The 16,773-nt window shown below is 36.9% G+C and overlaps 2 protein-coding genes across 2 annotated transcripts; both read right to left on the bottom strand.

Moving 5' to 3' along the window:
* Positions 1-972: 972 nt before the first annotated feature.
* LOC18019955 (villin-3) lies at positions 973-8,728 on the bottom strand. Its single transcript, XM_006402818.2, has 25 exons — positions 8,517-8,728; positions 8,340-8,365; positions 7,442-7,548; positions 7,133-7,232; positions 6,901-6,969; positions 6,556-6,792; positions 6,288-6,465; positions 6,065-6,197; positions 5,734-5,893; positions 5,505-5,655; positions 5,310-5,410; positions 5,063-5,221; positions 4,570-4,638; positions 4,426-4,494; positions 4,205-4,342; positions 3,889-4,017; positions 3,585-3,732; positions 3,387-3,397; positions 3,163-3,303; positions 2,945-3,070; positions 2,766-2,828; positions 2,462-2,563; positions 2,158-2,374; positions 1,650-1,885; positions 973-1,566 (listed from the first exon to the last, which is right to left on the bottom strand). Exons 3-25 carry the CDS (start codon positions 7,495-7,497, stop codon positions 1,453-1,455), a joined length of 2,907 nt encoding a protein of 968 aa, XP_006402881.1. The 5' UTR covers positions 7,498-7,548; positions 8,340-8,365; positions 8,517-8,728; the 3' UTR covers positions 973-1,452.
* A 3,895-nt stretch (positions 8,729-12,623) lies between these two features.
* LOC18019954 (glucan endo-1,3-beta-glucosidase 7) lies at positions 12,624-13,841 on the bottom strand. The gene has a single exon (XM_006402817.1). The coding sequence runs from the start codon at positions 13,839-13,841 to the stop codon at positions 12,624-12,626; it is 1,218 nt and encodes a 405-aa protein (XP_006402880.1).
* Positions 13,842-16,773: the final 2,932 nt, after the last annotated feature.

Here is a 16,773-nt window from a genome sequence, read left to right as displayed (position 1 = left end):
TCATACACGTGTCAATAAACCATTCGTGATTCGAGTTTCGTTTTTCCTTTCGAAGTGTGGGCCCTCTAACCCGGGAGAGTTCGTGCAAGACTAATATATGTCACTATAATATGGCTGCTCTCAATGATCAGCCTCTCGGCTTAAAACGTTGTTCGTTTGGTTTCTATTGCTCAGCCAAAAGTACTCATACTCCGTACGTAAATTCTACAGTAAGACTTTTATGTCCGTTTTCCAAGACCAACGTCAGATTAACGATGATTTTTTTTTTTTTTTCAAGTAATGTTTACAAACTACAAGATAAAACGAGTTTTGAAATTTTAGTTTTATTGTTTTTAAAATTTAAACGATTTTTGTTAGATAACGTTTAATGCGATTCGTATAAGTGCAGTTCGTTTAGGCAAAAGCAAAAGTCTCAAATAATCGCGTAGGCAAAGTCTCAAATATAGTCTGTCTTCATACTTTTATTTGATTCAACAGATCTTCTGTGTGTTTCATTATTAATCATCACGCGGGAAAAACAATGCAATTTAGATGTAATCATTCTGATTCCCAACTACATGTAATTTGTTCCCTTGATTTGTTGCACAGTAAAAAAAAAAAAAGAGAAAGATAAGAAAAAGATACCAAATTGGTGGAGACCAGGTCAGACATAAATGTGGTTGTTGCTCTGTAATTCCCTTTCTTTGATAGCCACTTTCATGATTTTGAAAGAGAATTCAAGTACATCTAAATTCAACAAACATACATTATAGGCTGCTCTAGTTTCGTTAGGTAACTAGAATTTATAAATAGAAAACAAGATTAATTATGGGATATATAGTTGCCAGTTTAAATTTAATTGTCAAAGAATGTATGTGCAATGTAGAAATTATAATTCTGTTATGTACTAATACAACTTCACCGATAAACTATAACATATATATACTGTATACACATAGAGGTAGAACAACTAAATTAAATGGCGTGTCTAAATTGTCAAACGCATAAACACTGATACATTGAAGTTTCATGAGTTTACAAGTAGACATTGGTCTTATAATCAAGTAATGTGAAAATCCAAATCAAAGAATTTACTAACCACCACCACACAACTGTCCTGGCCCCCAAAAAAAAAACAAGAAAGAAAAGAACACCAGTTTGTGATCAATCAATGATTACAAAAACACATCACCGTGATAAGAATAGGAAGAATCAAACCCAAAACCTAAAATCCAAACCCACCACCCATGATAGATCATTCTTTCTGATAAACCAAAACAATAAAGGGAAACTGACTTTTTTTGTTTTTTTTTGTTTATAAAGAAAGAAAAAATGAAGTGGTCATCGTCTTCAAAGCTGCAGCATTGAGGTCACCACGTAACCAGTAACACAATGACAAATCGTGTCTTTGTTCTTACTGTATCTGAATTGGAAGATCACGATGCTTCCCGCCTGGAATGTTTTGGAGAATTCTTAGAACAAGTCGAATTTCTTCTTGAGCATATCTTGCTTCCACCTAGGCAATTTGTAGAATGCTTCTTTCTCTATCCCAAATACAGTCTTGAACTCTTCCTCAGACAGGTAAGCCTGATGGATCGGTTTGAGGGATAAGATAACCGACAATTTATGCTCAAATTAAAAGGGTAGTTTTGCTCAACTGATTCACTCACCTCTCTGCGTTTGAAGTCAATTCCTCTCACTGGTTTCTCGGATTTCGCTTGTAGCTGTTCGTAGGTGAAGGTTGCTCCAGTTGTTTCTGCTTCAGAATCATCATCCTGCTTTGCTGCTGCTTCCTCAGCACCCGCGTCTGCTACGGGTGCGGGTGAAACTTCCTCTTCTTCCTTGGCTTCGGTAGATTCTTCGGATGCCTCCACTTCTGAGAAGGCTTTCTCATCTTTAGCTTCAGCTATAACCGCACATACAGTGTTATCAGCGTATTCGAACCATTACCAAAAAAAATGAAAAAAACAAGCTCACGATCAAGTGATTGAACAGTTCAAGATATGGCAAGATAAAGGACTAGAGTCTAGGCTTGTATATAGAGTTCATTTCAGCAGATACCAAATTCTACATTTTTTTTTTTTTACTTTTGTTTCCTAGGTTATCGTGTCTTGTCTGTTTTCGTAGTTACGGATGTTTAACTCGTATGCACTAGATCAAAACTGCTAAACAACTTACCGGAAGGGCTGGTATCATCTGATTTCTTCTTCTCAGCAGTGAGAACTTGCGAGAGAGCAGCCACTGCTGCTGCTCTTTGTGACGCCTGACTTGTCAATCCTGGTCTTCGTGGAGGCGACTTTGATGATGGTGAAGAATTGAATGCGGATGATAATGCCGCTAAAGCTTCAGCCCTTTGTCTTGGACCACCTTGATTTCCATTTGATCTGTCCCGGCTCTGCAGTTAAGTCAATGAGCATTTCAGTCAACAGATCAGGGACTTGGGACACTAGTAGACACCAAAACTTAAGCTTAGTCTATTTACCGGAGAGCTTGTCCTTTCGGAAGAAGAATTAAATGCAGAAGTCAAGGCAGCTAGAGCAGCAGCCCTTTGCCTTGGCCCTTGGTTCCCGCTGCTAGACTGATCCTGCAGCGGAAAGGGTAAATCATACACCGACATTTCAGGAATGTAATATACTGTATTTACAAAGGAGAGGCATCAACAGCAGTTTTTCCATCAGTCACATCTGTCCTTTATCTGCTACTATTAGACAAAAGCAAGGAAGCAGAAAACACAGGTATGTGGTATCTCCAACTTTTCACAGTAAGAATCTAAAGTAAGTGTTTACCTCCACAACATGGTGTGTACCAAGTAATAATGCTGCCTTCTTCTGGAAGGAATTTCCTTGCGCCTGTATTACAGGTAAAAAAACCAAAGCTAAATTTAATGAGAAAAATAAGCGAGAAGTTAACAGAAAAGTTGATGACAATAAGAGTTAACTTAGCATCTTTTGGCAGAAGACCTTACAGTGGCTTTAGTAGCATCCCACGAAAAATAAGTGGTGAAGAAGCACGGTTCATTCCCCTCAGTGATTTTGTATAGTGGAACTTTTGGAGACAAGCCTTCCAGGGAACCAGCCAAATCTATGTATCTCTGCGCAAAACTATACAATGAGCAAACAAGATAGAAAAGGAGAAACCAATGGATAACTTATGCTGAGAAGTAAAACTGATGAAGCATATTACTTGGCCAATCTCAAAGGCAGTTTGCTTTTCTTTGGGGTCCACACATTGACCAACCCAGACAAAAACTTCAGCGTGAGTGTCTAGTAAGTGCATATCTTCCGTCAAGAGGTCATCTTGATCAAAGTTGTGAATTTCTTCAACCTGTGCAAAGTAATGTTAAAACATCCGCGCATCAAGATTTTTTTTTCTTTTTAAAGTTGGATATTTTTTTTCTAAATTCTCACCTGAAATTTCCCTGACGATCCATGTAGACCCATTGGAAAGAAGAAGACAAAGTTAGAATATGCAAGTTTATCAACAAGTTAAAACATAGACCATTTTCCACTTATCAGATAATAGTGCCATAAATAAAAATAAGAATCAATATGACCCCTATATTGGAGATTCTTTGACCCTAATAATTGATGTTCCACATAAATCACCTCTTTTGAATGAAAAGGAGAACAAGTGAGGATCCCTGACAGTCTCAGAGGAAACCTTCTTGCTGGTGAAGTTCTGTTTTCCCCCAAGTGCAAACCAAAAGGATGAGCTCTCCGTTCCCTCCTTGGCGTGCTTGATAGTAATCCCAGGCTGACTTAGCAAGAGAGAAGATAATTAAATTTACCAATAAAAGAACTGTGATATGAAGAAAAAAAATAGTCTTATAAGCCTCGTACAAAGTTGTACAGCATATACTTGGAACAGTTTCATCTAAACTAAAATGAAAGATAATATTATCGAAACTACCTTTAAGAATTCAGCAACCTTGGCAGCCAGTTCTTGTTGCTCATGCGTACTTTGGTTTCCGTTCCATAGGAACATGGAAGTACCAGATTGTAGAAGGAAGCAATCATAAGAATTCAAAGAAGTTGCCACCTGCAGAAACACAAATGTCAGAGAGAATATGCGACAAATAATAAAACCAAAGAGTAATGTATGTGTTCTTAAAACAACAACCACGCATTCTTATTCAAAAATTGTATCATTTCACGAATAGATAGCCAAGTTTTGTGTAAAAGTAGGAAAAACACTTAGAAAGAGAGAAATGAAGGTAGACACGTACCGCTTCAACTTGTAATGCCTTATTATTGTGAACTCCAGTGCCAGACACTTGAATAAGTGCAATTGAATCCGGCGTGTAGGTTTCTTCAGGTGAACCTTTCCCTGTCATACTATTTTTGTAACCAGAGCTCAAACCACCCTAAAAATTAATGTAACCATATCGATTATCAATACATTGTCTTGCAGAAACAATCAGCTTTCATTAACAATCAAAACAAATACCTTAAGGACCACCATATGTTGAAAAAGGGCAACAAATTGTGGAGGCTCTGTACCCTCAAATATACGGGCCTGCGAGAAGATCAAGTTATTCAACAATCTTTTCGTGCTGGTAGCCATTGCTTACAATAACAAATCATATGTTACCTGCACTGGTCTTCCTTTCAACGAATTAGTCATTGCGCTTGCCAGACGAACTGCTGTTTCTTGATCCTCCTACACTTGGGAGAAAACAAAATTTAGATCGCTAAAAGTTGGACATGTTCATATAAATACAGAAATTCATCACAATATGTACCCAAAATTTGCGCTACCTCAAAATTCGAGAGGAAACAGCTCATAACAATAAAATACAATACTAACAGTCGCCCCCAATAACAAAAGAGCAAAACTACAGCACATTCACACATATTCATTTTACAACATATTGCCCCTTAAAGGCGATACCCCAAACAGAAGAAAAAAATCATACATTAGGAAGAAGCTAAAACATGCCGGCTTAGTCAATACACTAAATGTCTTAGCATCCTCTTTGCAGTTACTAATCGTGAAGCTAAAAATACAAAGGAAGTCAACTAAAACAAAGAGATTTGTTTTTATATAATATGAATACTAAAGATGCACTTTTTCCCATTATTACCTGAATACTACTCTTTCCAAACCAACAGCACAAGAAGTAGTCTTCTTTCCTTTCACCAGAATGGTAGGTATAAAGGACCAAATAGCAGTCCCCGGAATAGAGTTTTCCGACATCATCTTTGGACAGAGGAGTCTTGGACTTGCCATCAATGTACCAAACCTAATTACATGCACTTAATGAGTTCGGATGAAAATAACCAATTAGAATTAGCAAATAACAGCATAACAAGTCAGGAGACACAACAGACCTCCAACTTTCCACCCCCTTCAAGCAATGGTGGAATATCCTCATTCACCGGTGTGCTTTTTGACAGGCCTTTTAACCCAACACCTTGTTGCTTAAGTAATGCTAGAACATCGCAAAGCAATAAAGTAAGTCAGGGATAAGTAAAATCACTCATATTTTTTTCTTATTTTTTTTTGAGTATCAAAGCAATCTTTACCGGCGACTTTTCCTCGTCCTTCTTCGTTAGCAGGAGTTGCCGAGCCTGATGGCCAAGAGTCAAAGTTCGACTTGAACGAATGGGGCTCATAACCTTGGATAACACGGGTTATGCGTGTTGCCTTAGGCCTATTTTCACTAGCAACAAAATCCTGAAGAGGAAGGTAAAAATGAGAACCAATGCTCAGCGATACTCCAAGGCTAAGCAAATTAGACGATTCCAGTTTTACCTCAGCAGCATGGATGGAAGTTTTCCTCTCTTCGACTTGAGTTACTCGGCCAACCCAGATAAATACCTCAGAACCGCAGTCCAATAGGTAGCATTTACTGTTTTCCAGCATAGATTTGGATAACACCCCGCCCATAGATTCCACCTGACCATCAGTGATACTAAAAAAGGGCAAAAATTAATCAACTTCCATACAATAAGGCCAAAAAAGGGTGATATATAGCAAAAGAAATTACTGTCAGGCCATCAGGGTAGCGTTTACAACAGTGTTTAGAGCAGAAAGCATATAAAAAACCAACAGAGCAGAGCCAGATAAAAAGGGAGATAAGTACCTATAAAGCTTAGGTGGAGTTGTCTCCGGAATAATGTCATCCTCACTAGCTACTTTCCTTGCTATTGGTGCAAAACCCCCAAAGAGGACCCAGAACGCGCCAGAATCTGATTCTGTATCTAATTTTCCATCATCTGTTATGCAAGGAAAATATTATAAATGCATGAGTACCACAATGCATGAGCATCAAGCATCCAACTGTAATTGAGTCTAGTACAACTTACCAACAATAGCAACATCACAAGTTCCTTCATGAAACTTGTCTTTCAAATATTGAACTACTACCAATGCTTTCGCTCTCTCTTGGATATTTGAATTTGCACCATTAAACTGATAAATCTTTTCCTTGGTATCCAAGATAAACACATCATCATGATTCAGTGATGAGCGAGCAAAAGGAACCTACACCAAGAAAACAGATAAGCTCAAATATATAGTAAACACTCATGCGAAGAGAGCACGTCACTTCCAAAGATTAGCAGAAAAAGAAACCTGCTTCAAGTGAACAGCACGTTTCCCTTTGCAGGTATACAACCGGGTTTCAAACTCCTCCTCCTCGGGTTTTTTAAATCCAGACGCAACACCACCCTCTAGAGGTATAATGCAAGGCTTGAAGTAAGACAAGAATTTGTCAGATTCATGACCTTGAATTTCACGGTGCTGGACAGCGCGACCTCCAAGAGCTGCATCAAGTTCAACTGTCTTCACAGCTGCTGTTCCAGCTTCATCCTAGAATCATCAATCGCATTAATAACAACGACGATTCACCTTTACTTTTCTTACACAAACTTAGAACATAATACATCCTGTCATGTCAAAAATTTCGAAAGCAGATACCTGGCTTGTATCTTTACCAATCCAAAAATGTATATCAAATAGATAAGCACCCCCTTTATTCTGTGTTGTCTGCACAGATAAAAGATAATAAGCGGCATTTATTTTATACATATGATCAGACAAGAAAGTATGTTCTTCTGTCTGTAAGCTAAAATCAAGTCATTATCTTATAATATTTCTCTTGATGTGCATATATAAAGAGGAGAAAATAACAGTGGAGGAAACCCCAAACCTGCAAGACAATGTAGGTATCTCCCATATAGAACTTTCCATGTTCAGACTTCGGCACTAGAACTGGTTGAAAATTTTCGATTCTCCAGATTTCAGTTCCTCTAAGTAAAGTTAAGTTCAACACCTCGGGGCTCAGACAGCAGTAAAACATTCAGCAATACCAAGAAAACTATTGCATGCAAAAGCGACACCCACAAGAAATTGCATTTTCCTCTCTGTACTTTTCCATTAATCAGCAGGAAACAATTCTATTGCTCTCCTGACATCTAATATTTAAGCAAAGCGGAAAGATAAAGATTGTAAAGGATACGGTTTCTGCCCGGCTCCTTGAAATGCAGGATCCAATACTTTTGTTGACCCAGACATTTTCTATATAATGGTAAATCTTTTCCTTCAAGTGAAAAATACATAAACTACCTGCCAAGAACAATGAACAAGTGGAAAAATAAAAAGGTAAGAGATTGTTTATATGCTGAAATTGGCGACTGGAGATAATGCTGTGCAAGCAATAAGATTCATATAAAAGGGGCAAAGAGGAGCCTTTCAAAAAAACTAAAGAGCAACAAAGAGTTCAAGCTTCTATAATTGAATGTCTAAAATGACAGTCATATATTAACTAGGATAGCATCAAGATGGAATACTAGCCTATGCTTCCTTATAGTGATCACGGGAATATCCTTAATTTCCATGAGATTACTCGAACATTTCACGTTATAGTGATCACAAACCACTTGCTTCACAATAAAACTCCAAGACATGAAGCAATGACCCAGCTTTGCAATATTATTGTTAGTCAAACCTGATATACACTCCCAGATTCTCTCCCTTTGCATACTGCACCTCTTTTTTCTTTTTCTGGGTTTCAAGCTCTCCACAACATTCAATATTTGCCTTAGCCTACTTCATCAGCTACTTGTTCTTCATTCTAAACGGCTAAGGCTCTATAAGCCTTAATATTGATAAAACTAAACTTAAACGATTACCAGGAAATAATCAAAGCTGATACAGAACCGATAATGCACAGCTACAAATGACATAAATAAAAAACCAAAAGGGAAAAAAAACAAACAAACCAATTAAGCGAGATCAAGCACGAAGCAGATCGAGAAAACCCGATTCAAGTAAAACCAATCAGGGATTCCATTTCATGAGCAGGAAAATAAAGATATGAATCGAAAATCAGCTGATCCATACAAAACCCATCGTACCTGAATAGATAGATCTCCGAGTAGCACTGTGAAGGAGAAAGAAATGGAGAGAGAGAGAGATCAGGAGCAAGAAAACATGAAAAGGAAAGAAAAAGAAAAGGAAGCAAAAAAATTGAATTATTATAGTGAAAGGAGATGTGCGCTGTGTTAATAGCTAGCGTCTCTCTCTCTCTATACCTTTTCTTTTTATTTGCTTTTTGCTTTATCGAATTTGATTTATAGAATCGAGTTTCGTGGAGATTTCTGATTTTACAGTATGCGTAGACGAGATGAAGAGGAAGAAGAAGAAGAGGAAGGAGACAGAGAGCCACAGAGGTTTGAGGAAAGACAGAGTTACTACGAAATTTTAAGGCGAGAATTAAAGATCCGGTCGTGAGATGCCACCAGCAATTATATTTTGAGCAATGTTTCTCTTGTATTAAATATCATTATACGAAATAATTCTGAGTTTTGAACTTGGCACGCGAATTTAAAGCTCGAAGATGAACACTAAAGGAATAATAAAAAGGAAGTTTAAAGCATATTATAAGAAAATAACTTATACTTTTACATTACTGTTATTTATTTAAATTTTTTAAACTCATCATTTCAACACGACATTGGGTCCATTTCGCATGTGAATAGGCACAAACGACCAGGATACATATACATTTTATTTTTTTATGCATGCAAACTTTCCGTATAATCATAGTCATAGAAATACAATATTACTTTATCTTCTTTCTTTTGGGCTCAACAATCATCATATATATAGTCTTACATAGATATAAAAATAACCTTCTAAGATGGACATGGGTGGGCTATGGTTTCTTTATGCTCCTTATGGATGAGAGCGGTTTTGCCCGTCCTAGAGATGTTCGTTTGTAGTTGGTTTTTTTTTTTTTTCAAGATTTTTAATAAATTAAGGGGACTCCGCCCCCGGTTTTAATTTTTTATGCTTCTATGTTAGCCTTTTTTATTTTTCTCAGTGGAATATTTAAAATCACATGTCTTTTTTGGTATTTATTATCCTATTTATAATAAAACGATTGGTCGTTTTAGACTTTATAATTAAAAAAAGAAAAGCCTTACGCGCAGAGGTGATGCCGGTCACCCGATCTCCGCCGGTGCCGACCAATCAACCTCAGCCAATTTTTAATATACCTTTGCTAACCTCACAACATTAGAATGGTGGTACCTTCGAGGCTTCGATATTTACTACCACTCTTTTTTTTTGGGGAAAAGACACTGTTAGGAAATTATGTATCAAATATTGCTGTCAAACAAAATGTTATAAAAATATTGAAAATATTAAAATATGGATCTTTTGATTTTTTTGTTTATAAAAATCAAGAAGCAAAAGCCAACTCATCATGAAGGCCATACAATGACAACTCGAAAGAAAAACTAGAACCCTTGTTACAAAAAAATAAAAAATAAATAGAGATTGGTCGTTTTCACTACTCATGCAGTCAAGAATCCATATATATACACTTTGAATATAACCTATTTGTGTTAATATTTAACGTTCGCCTAATCAAAATAATATTTGTTTGTTGCCAGGTCATAGCAGATGACAACGATGAAACTATTAAAAATATGGAGTATTTTTTGTCATAGAAATAAATTTATACGTATTAGGATAAGGTCACTCCAAGTGGATAATAATTCTTTTGTCAAACCTCAAAACATGATAAATCTAACATGTATAGTTTTTTCTTCTTCCTTTATTTTCTTCCATAGAATATTTACCCAACAAGAAACCTTGTTCCTTAGGCAACTTATTAGACCCAAAAAAGCCATCCTAAGAATAATTATTATATAAGCTACATTTTTGTAAAATGATATAATCTATATTTGAACATTTGTTTGTTTTAAACTTTTATTAACGAAAATGTGATATGAATATATATATTTCTAGCTAACACGCATGTGGACAATTGGGCCTTGTAATTGCTTGGGAATGAACCGGCATTGTACCGACAATTTTCTTGACCAGTTCGGCCTGAACCGAATACCAATCGAACTTCCCGCCTCCCGACTGGTCTCACCGTTGCGCATGATTCCGTTACCTTAAAGGAAGAACTCATTGTTCTAAATCTGAATCCAACCGAAACTCCCCAAACCAAAACCAAATCAACATATATAAATTAATCAGTTGGTAACGTTATATTTATATACCAAACAAACTGAATTACGGAAACCGAACCTAGTGCAACCAAACCGAACCAAATAAAATGAAATTCATAAAAAAGACATAAATAATGTATCTTTTTGAAATTAATTCTTTCTTTTTTATTTGGTTTATTTAATAATCCAAAACCCATGAACCCAACAACTAACCAAACGCCCACCCCAAGAACCGAGATACATAGCAACTTGATGAGTATCTTGTATCTAGTCGAGAGAACTTAGTTTTGTCGGCTTGAAGTAAATTTCACTAATTGAGAATTGTATCATCTTCAACATGATTATCTCAATACACAAACTCATCAATAATTTATCCATACCAATAAAGGACATAGGATGAGCATAGGGTCATCACATTTGTTTCTCTGAATTACAATTTTTTTCTATAGTATACTCTTGTTAGCATTATTAATTTGGAAATCTTTTAAAAAAAGGAAAAGGTACTAAAACAAAAATTGGGAAAATTTTCGTTATTTTCTTAATAGATTTTTGTACACATTTGTAATTTGTTATGTTCTTAGATTTTAATTTTTTTCGGATGTTTATTTTTGTCCATGTTCTACATTCATTGTTGATTTGGTCTACTTGAGAATCAGGAAAATAAGAATATTTTGGCATATACATATAAAAAATGTCCGCAATGCACCATTTTTAAAATTATTTACATCAGGATATATTCGTGTAATCTTTGTGAATATCACCATCTGTATCTATGATATATTCTTATCATAACAACTTTTGCTGTTTGTTTATAGACCGACCTAGGGTCTTAGGGATAGACCCCAAAAAACCTATAAATACTTTTATTGATTGTATAAGTTAATGCATAGAAAGCCGCAAATTAAAGTAGAAGCTATACATGGACGCACTCCTCCCGTCTCCTTGGCCGAATCAGCTAGACAATAACGAGCAATCCAAGCTAGAGATGGGTGTTTCAAAAGCTGCATTCATCGGAGCCGAGAGATTCGAAGCCGAATTAGAAGAAGACGGCGCCGGTATGGTCACAAGTATCAAGGGTTGGCTCTTCGTAAGTGTCTTCAACATTCTGGCTTGCGTCTTCTCACAACAGAGGTTCATGGAAGAAGATACCTCAATATGCAAGTACTTCGACGAAGAAACCTATTCATGGTGGGCTCCAGGACCATTGTCATCGATATATATCTTCTTTTGCCGCCATCTAGTCTGGGTGCAGATCTTTCACGCTGTCTTCATAATCCAAGCCGCCACGTACTTGATAATCCACCGATTATCAAGTACAAAGAATCAGACAATGATGGTAGCTTTTAACGTTTCCCTCGGTATTTTTTGCGGTTTACCTGGTAAGTCTACTGTGGACTCATGGGGCGGTAACGGCAAACTCTGGCTTTTTTTTTGGGCAATGTTTTGCCTTTTGCTTCTCGTTGCAGATGTTATCACATTGGCTATAGGGTCCAGGGACCAAATCAAGCAGTACTATGAGTGATTATGTTGGTGCTTAATTTATCCGTCGCATTATTATTTATCGTTACCATTGCATTCTTTTTTTTTTTTTGCTTTGTTTTTTTTGTGGGACTCGAACACTCAAGCTATGAACACGCTTGCGCTCCAGATACCTCTCATGCTTTTATTTTAAGTTTTTATATTATATCCATAAACGAGGAAACTTATATCCATATACCTTCCAACTTTTGGAGACGAGGAAACTTATATCCGTAAACAAATTTCAGAGTTGCTGGAGGCAATTGGTTGGTCTTCTTTTGCCATTGTAACAGTTCTTTTGGAAGGCTTTTATTTTTGGCCGTTTTCAATTTCTGCTACTGGTAATCCTATAACGTCTAGATTTGGTCTGTCTTCATTTTCATATATATAGTTTGCCGAAAATAAATCAGTGTTTTGTTAAACGAGAGACTTATGCTAATATTTATTATGTAGATGAGGAAAACTTGTAAAAATCCAAACTTAGGGGGTCCAAGACTTGTTAATCCATATATCTCGATAGCAGCTACATATCATATGAACAAATCAACTCATTTATTTAACAAACAACAAATGGAAAAATTTAACAAACCGGACTTCAAGTTTCTGACGAGGAACAAATCAACTCTTATTCAAAAAAAAAAACAAAATGCAGGTTTCTCAGTTTCTTCTGACGTGTCTTCTGATGGGTCTTGGGGGATCATTCCTCCTAATGTACCAGCCAATAAACCTGTGGCTCGCGATCATGAAAAGTGCAAGATAGAAAAATATTTCCAAGACAGTTAATAGGATTGCGAAGATAGTCTCCGAGTCTTTGAGTCCCAAAAGCTGATACTTGTCAGTCAAGCTGTGATCCAGAATCCCCCAGTTCCTACTAGTCACTGGCTGCTCGGGATCATATTTGTCAACAAGCTCAAATATGTAAACCTCTGAGGGACCTCCTTTCCTCAGTGGTGTGCCAGATCCACGTCTCAGATGACCAATCAAAGACCGCAAAAATTGCCCACTGTAATACGGCGTCGCATCAATCTCACCGGCATCGATTCCCGAGCTAGGCCAACCAGTCTCCGCCACAATCACCGGAATATTCTCGTGTCCCATGACGGCCATGGAGCTTATCACAGCGTCAACCATCATATCGAAGAGATTATGGTACCTAACTCCGGTGGCGAGATCCTCTCTGAAATTAAAACGTGAAGTTTCGAAAATGGCAAATCCGATTGTAATCGAAGAGCTGGATCTATACATCTGGTAGGGATCTATCTTGATCATGAAAGATGAGTTGGTTCTCTCAAGGAATTGCAGAATCGGCCTGATTATCGCTTCTCCGTTGCCCTGTTCGAACTGCGCCGACGACGGAGGGAAAGCCTTTGGGACGATGCTGGAGAAAGAAAACGTCGTGGATACCGATATCTTGAAGATTCCCAGATTCTCCAGAGATTTTTGAACATTCTGCATCGCCCTGAGGAGAAACAGAGGAGGATCGTCGGGCGAATACGACGAAATCACGTCGTCTCCGACGGAGATCACTGAGATCTTAGTGCGCGGATAGAAGGCAAACACATTGTGGTAGACCCAAAGCGACGCGAACGAAAGATTTGAAGCAAGGAGAGGAACCATCGGATTCGGAATTGAGAGGAAGATAGCGACGTTGGTGCCCGCGAAAGCGCGAATCATCTCCGGATTCGAGTCGAGAAGCCTCACCGCCTGAATATTCATCGCAACGACCTTCGCAGCGATTTTTTCCGGCGATATCGGAACGGAGCCGTAGATGGGCGCTGGATTCGAGTAGGTGACTCCGATCGTTGTGGCGGAGGTTGTTGACGAGATAGCTATGGCGGTAATCGAGATGAGTAGGAGGAGGAGATTTGACTGCATTTTTCTTCACTCGCTTACTTTCTGAGAGAGAGATTAGAGGAATCTTCCAGAATATGAGAATCAATCTGTTCAAGAGACGAGAAAGGTAGAAGACGAAGTTGGGCGGGATAATTCTGTTAAGAGTAGTTAGTGATCCTGTGTGCTATAGTTTATATTTGATACCGTAGATGTTATTGACGCTGATGTGACGACACGCGTCCTCCTCTAGGGTAGATGTTTGACTAAAAGTCTTCTTTTGTACAATTAAAATAGGGAGAATTAATAAAAGAGGCCAAATTTTATAGGAAAATTGAAGAAGTATGCCAAATCTTTTAAAACTAAAATTTCAGCCCTTTTTGTATGAAATGTTAATTAAATCTTTCTGAATTTCATAACAAACTAGAAAACATTCCCTAGTCTAACCTAGTTTTCGTCTTTCACTCTCTCATCTCCAAACTAGAAACATCAAGAATGAACATTATATGACTACATGGAAAAAAAAGTACATCAAGAGAGCCAAAAAAGAATCGATAAACCCATTTTCGTATAACACAAATGTATTAATTTCCTATTTCTAACAACCATTCATTGCTGCAGCTATAATACTCTTTGCTGCATGATTCCGTTACTTACAAGCGAGAAAAAAAAATTGGTCTCTTAAAACTCTTTTTAATATAGTTTAATCCATAAATAATTGGTAAAAAGGAGAAAAAATGACAGATATATGCTTGGCAAGAATCGAACCCAGTCAAACCTCTAACCAAACCTTCTTTCACCTCTTTACAAACTACTTGGACTAATTCAAACTTTGGAAAATTGACCCCAAAAAACTATTTAATTTCTCTGGATCCTGAAACACATGCTTCATTAGTCTGTGCTCAAACACGGCTCTGAATCCAATCGAAACTCTCCAAACCAAAACCAAACAAACATTTATAAATTAATCAGTTGGTAACGTCATAATTATACCAAACAAACTGAATTACAGAAACCGAACCTAGTGCAACCAAATCGAACCAAATAAAATGAAATTCATAAAAAAGACATAAATAATGTATCTTCTTGAAATTAATTATTTCTTTTTGTTTGGTTTATTTTATAAATCCAAAACCCATGAACCCAAAAACTAACCAAACGCCCACCCCAAGAATCGAGATACATAGCAACTTGATGAGTATCTTTGTATGTAGTCGATAGCTTAGATTTGTCGGCTTGAAGTAAATTTCAGTAATTGAGAATTGTATCATCTTCAACATGAATATCTCTCAATACACAAACTCATCAATAATTTATCCGTACCAATAGGGTCATCACATTTGTTTCTCTGAATTATATATTTTTTTTTGTTCAATAGTTTACTCCTGTTAGCATTATTAATTTGGAAATCTTTTAAAAAAGGAAAAAGTACAAAAAAGGGAAATTTTTCGTTACATATTTTCTTAATAGATTATTGTACACATTTGTCATTTTTCGTTATGTTCTAAGATTCTAATTTTTCCCGGATGTTTATTTTGGTCCACCATTTTTAAAATTATTTACATCAGGATATATATTCGTATGATATTTGAGAATATCATCATCTGTATCTAGGATATATTCTTATCATAACGACTTGTGTGGTTTGTTTATAGACCGACCTAGGGTCCTAGGGATAGACCCTAAAACCTATAAATACTTGTTATTGAATGTAGTTAATTAATAGAAAGCACAATCAATAGGAAGAAGATACAGAAGCACCATCCAAGCTAGAGATGGGTGTTTCGAAAGCTGCATTCATCAGAGCCAATGAGAGATTCGAAACCGAATTAGAAGAAGATACAGAAGGAGACGGCGCCGATATGGTCGTCACAAGTATCATGGGCTGGCTCTTCGTATGTGTCTTCAACATTCTGACTTGCGTCTTCTTCTCACAACATAGCTTCATGGAAGAAGATACCTCAATATGCAAATACTTTGACGAAGAAACCTTTTTATGGTGGGAATTTCCACTGATAATATATAAGCTTACAATCTTTCTTTGCCGGCATAAAGTGTGGTCGCAGATCTATGACGCTGTCTTCATGTTCGTGGTCGTCACGTACTTGACAATTCATCGTATATTAGGAACAAATCAGACAACGGATATAGCTTTTAACGTTTCTCTGGGAGTTTTTTGCGGTTTATATGGCAAGTTTAGTGTGGACTCATGGGGCGGTAACGGCAAACTCTGGCTCTTTGTTTGGACCATGTTTTGCCTTTTGCTACTCATTGCAGATGTTATCACAGTGGCTGTACGGTCCTATAAATGTCACTTGAGAGAGACCAAATCAAGCAGCAGCACTATGAGTGATTCTGTGATTGGTGCTTTATCTGTTTAGTGATCTCTTGCCATTAGCGACGTACCGAATCCCTCTTTGCATTGTCATTATTATTATTATTATATTGTTACCATTGCATTTGGAACTTTATCTTATGATTTCTGAGCTTTTTTTTGTTTTTAAACTGCCTTGTTAAAGTGACTTGGAGACGAGGAAAACTAGACCATATGTATTGGTAGTCTATCACCAAGTCTAAGAGACTCTTAACCCCATATTATTTTGCTATTAGTTTGATTCCTTTTTAAAATTAAAATTTAATAATAAATTTGAATTATATTATATCGATATTTATTTGTTGAGAGACTTTTGATAGACTCATGAATGCAGATGCTCTTATATCCATAATTCTGAAGTCAGGTTGGACTTGTTTTGCCTTTGAACACAAATCTTTTGGAAGGCTTTTTATTTGTGGCCGTTACCAGTTTCTCGTATTGACAATTTTATGCCTCCTAGTAAAAAACCAAATTTATTGGGTCCAGGACTTGTTGTTCCATATCTCGATATAGCAGCTATTTCATATGAATTCTTGTTTAACTAAACAACAAATGGAAACAAACCTGACTTCAAGTTCAAACAACAAAATGTAGCTAGGTTTC

Source organism: Eutrema salsugineum, unplaced genomic scaffold, assembly GCF_000478725.1.
Source record: "Eutrema salsugineum unplaced genomic scaffold, Eutsalg1_0 scaffold_19, whole genome shotgun sequence".
NCBI classification, from domain to species: domain Eukaryota; kingdom Viridiplantae; phylum Streptophyta; class Magnoliopsida; order Brassicales; family Brassicaceae; genus Eutrema; species Eutrema salsugineum.
Note: the sequence above shows the minus strand (reverse complement) of the source record. Positions and strands in the feature narration are given on the sequence as shown.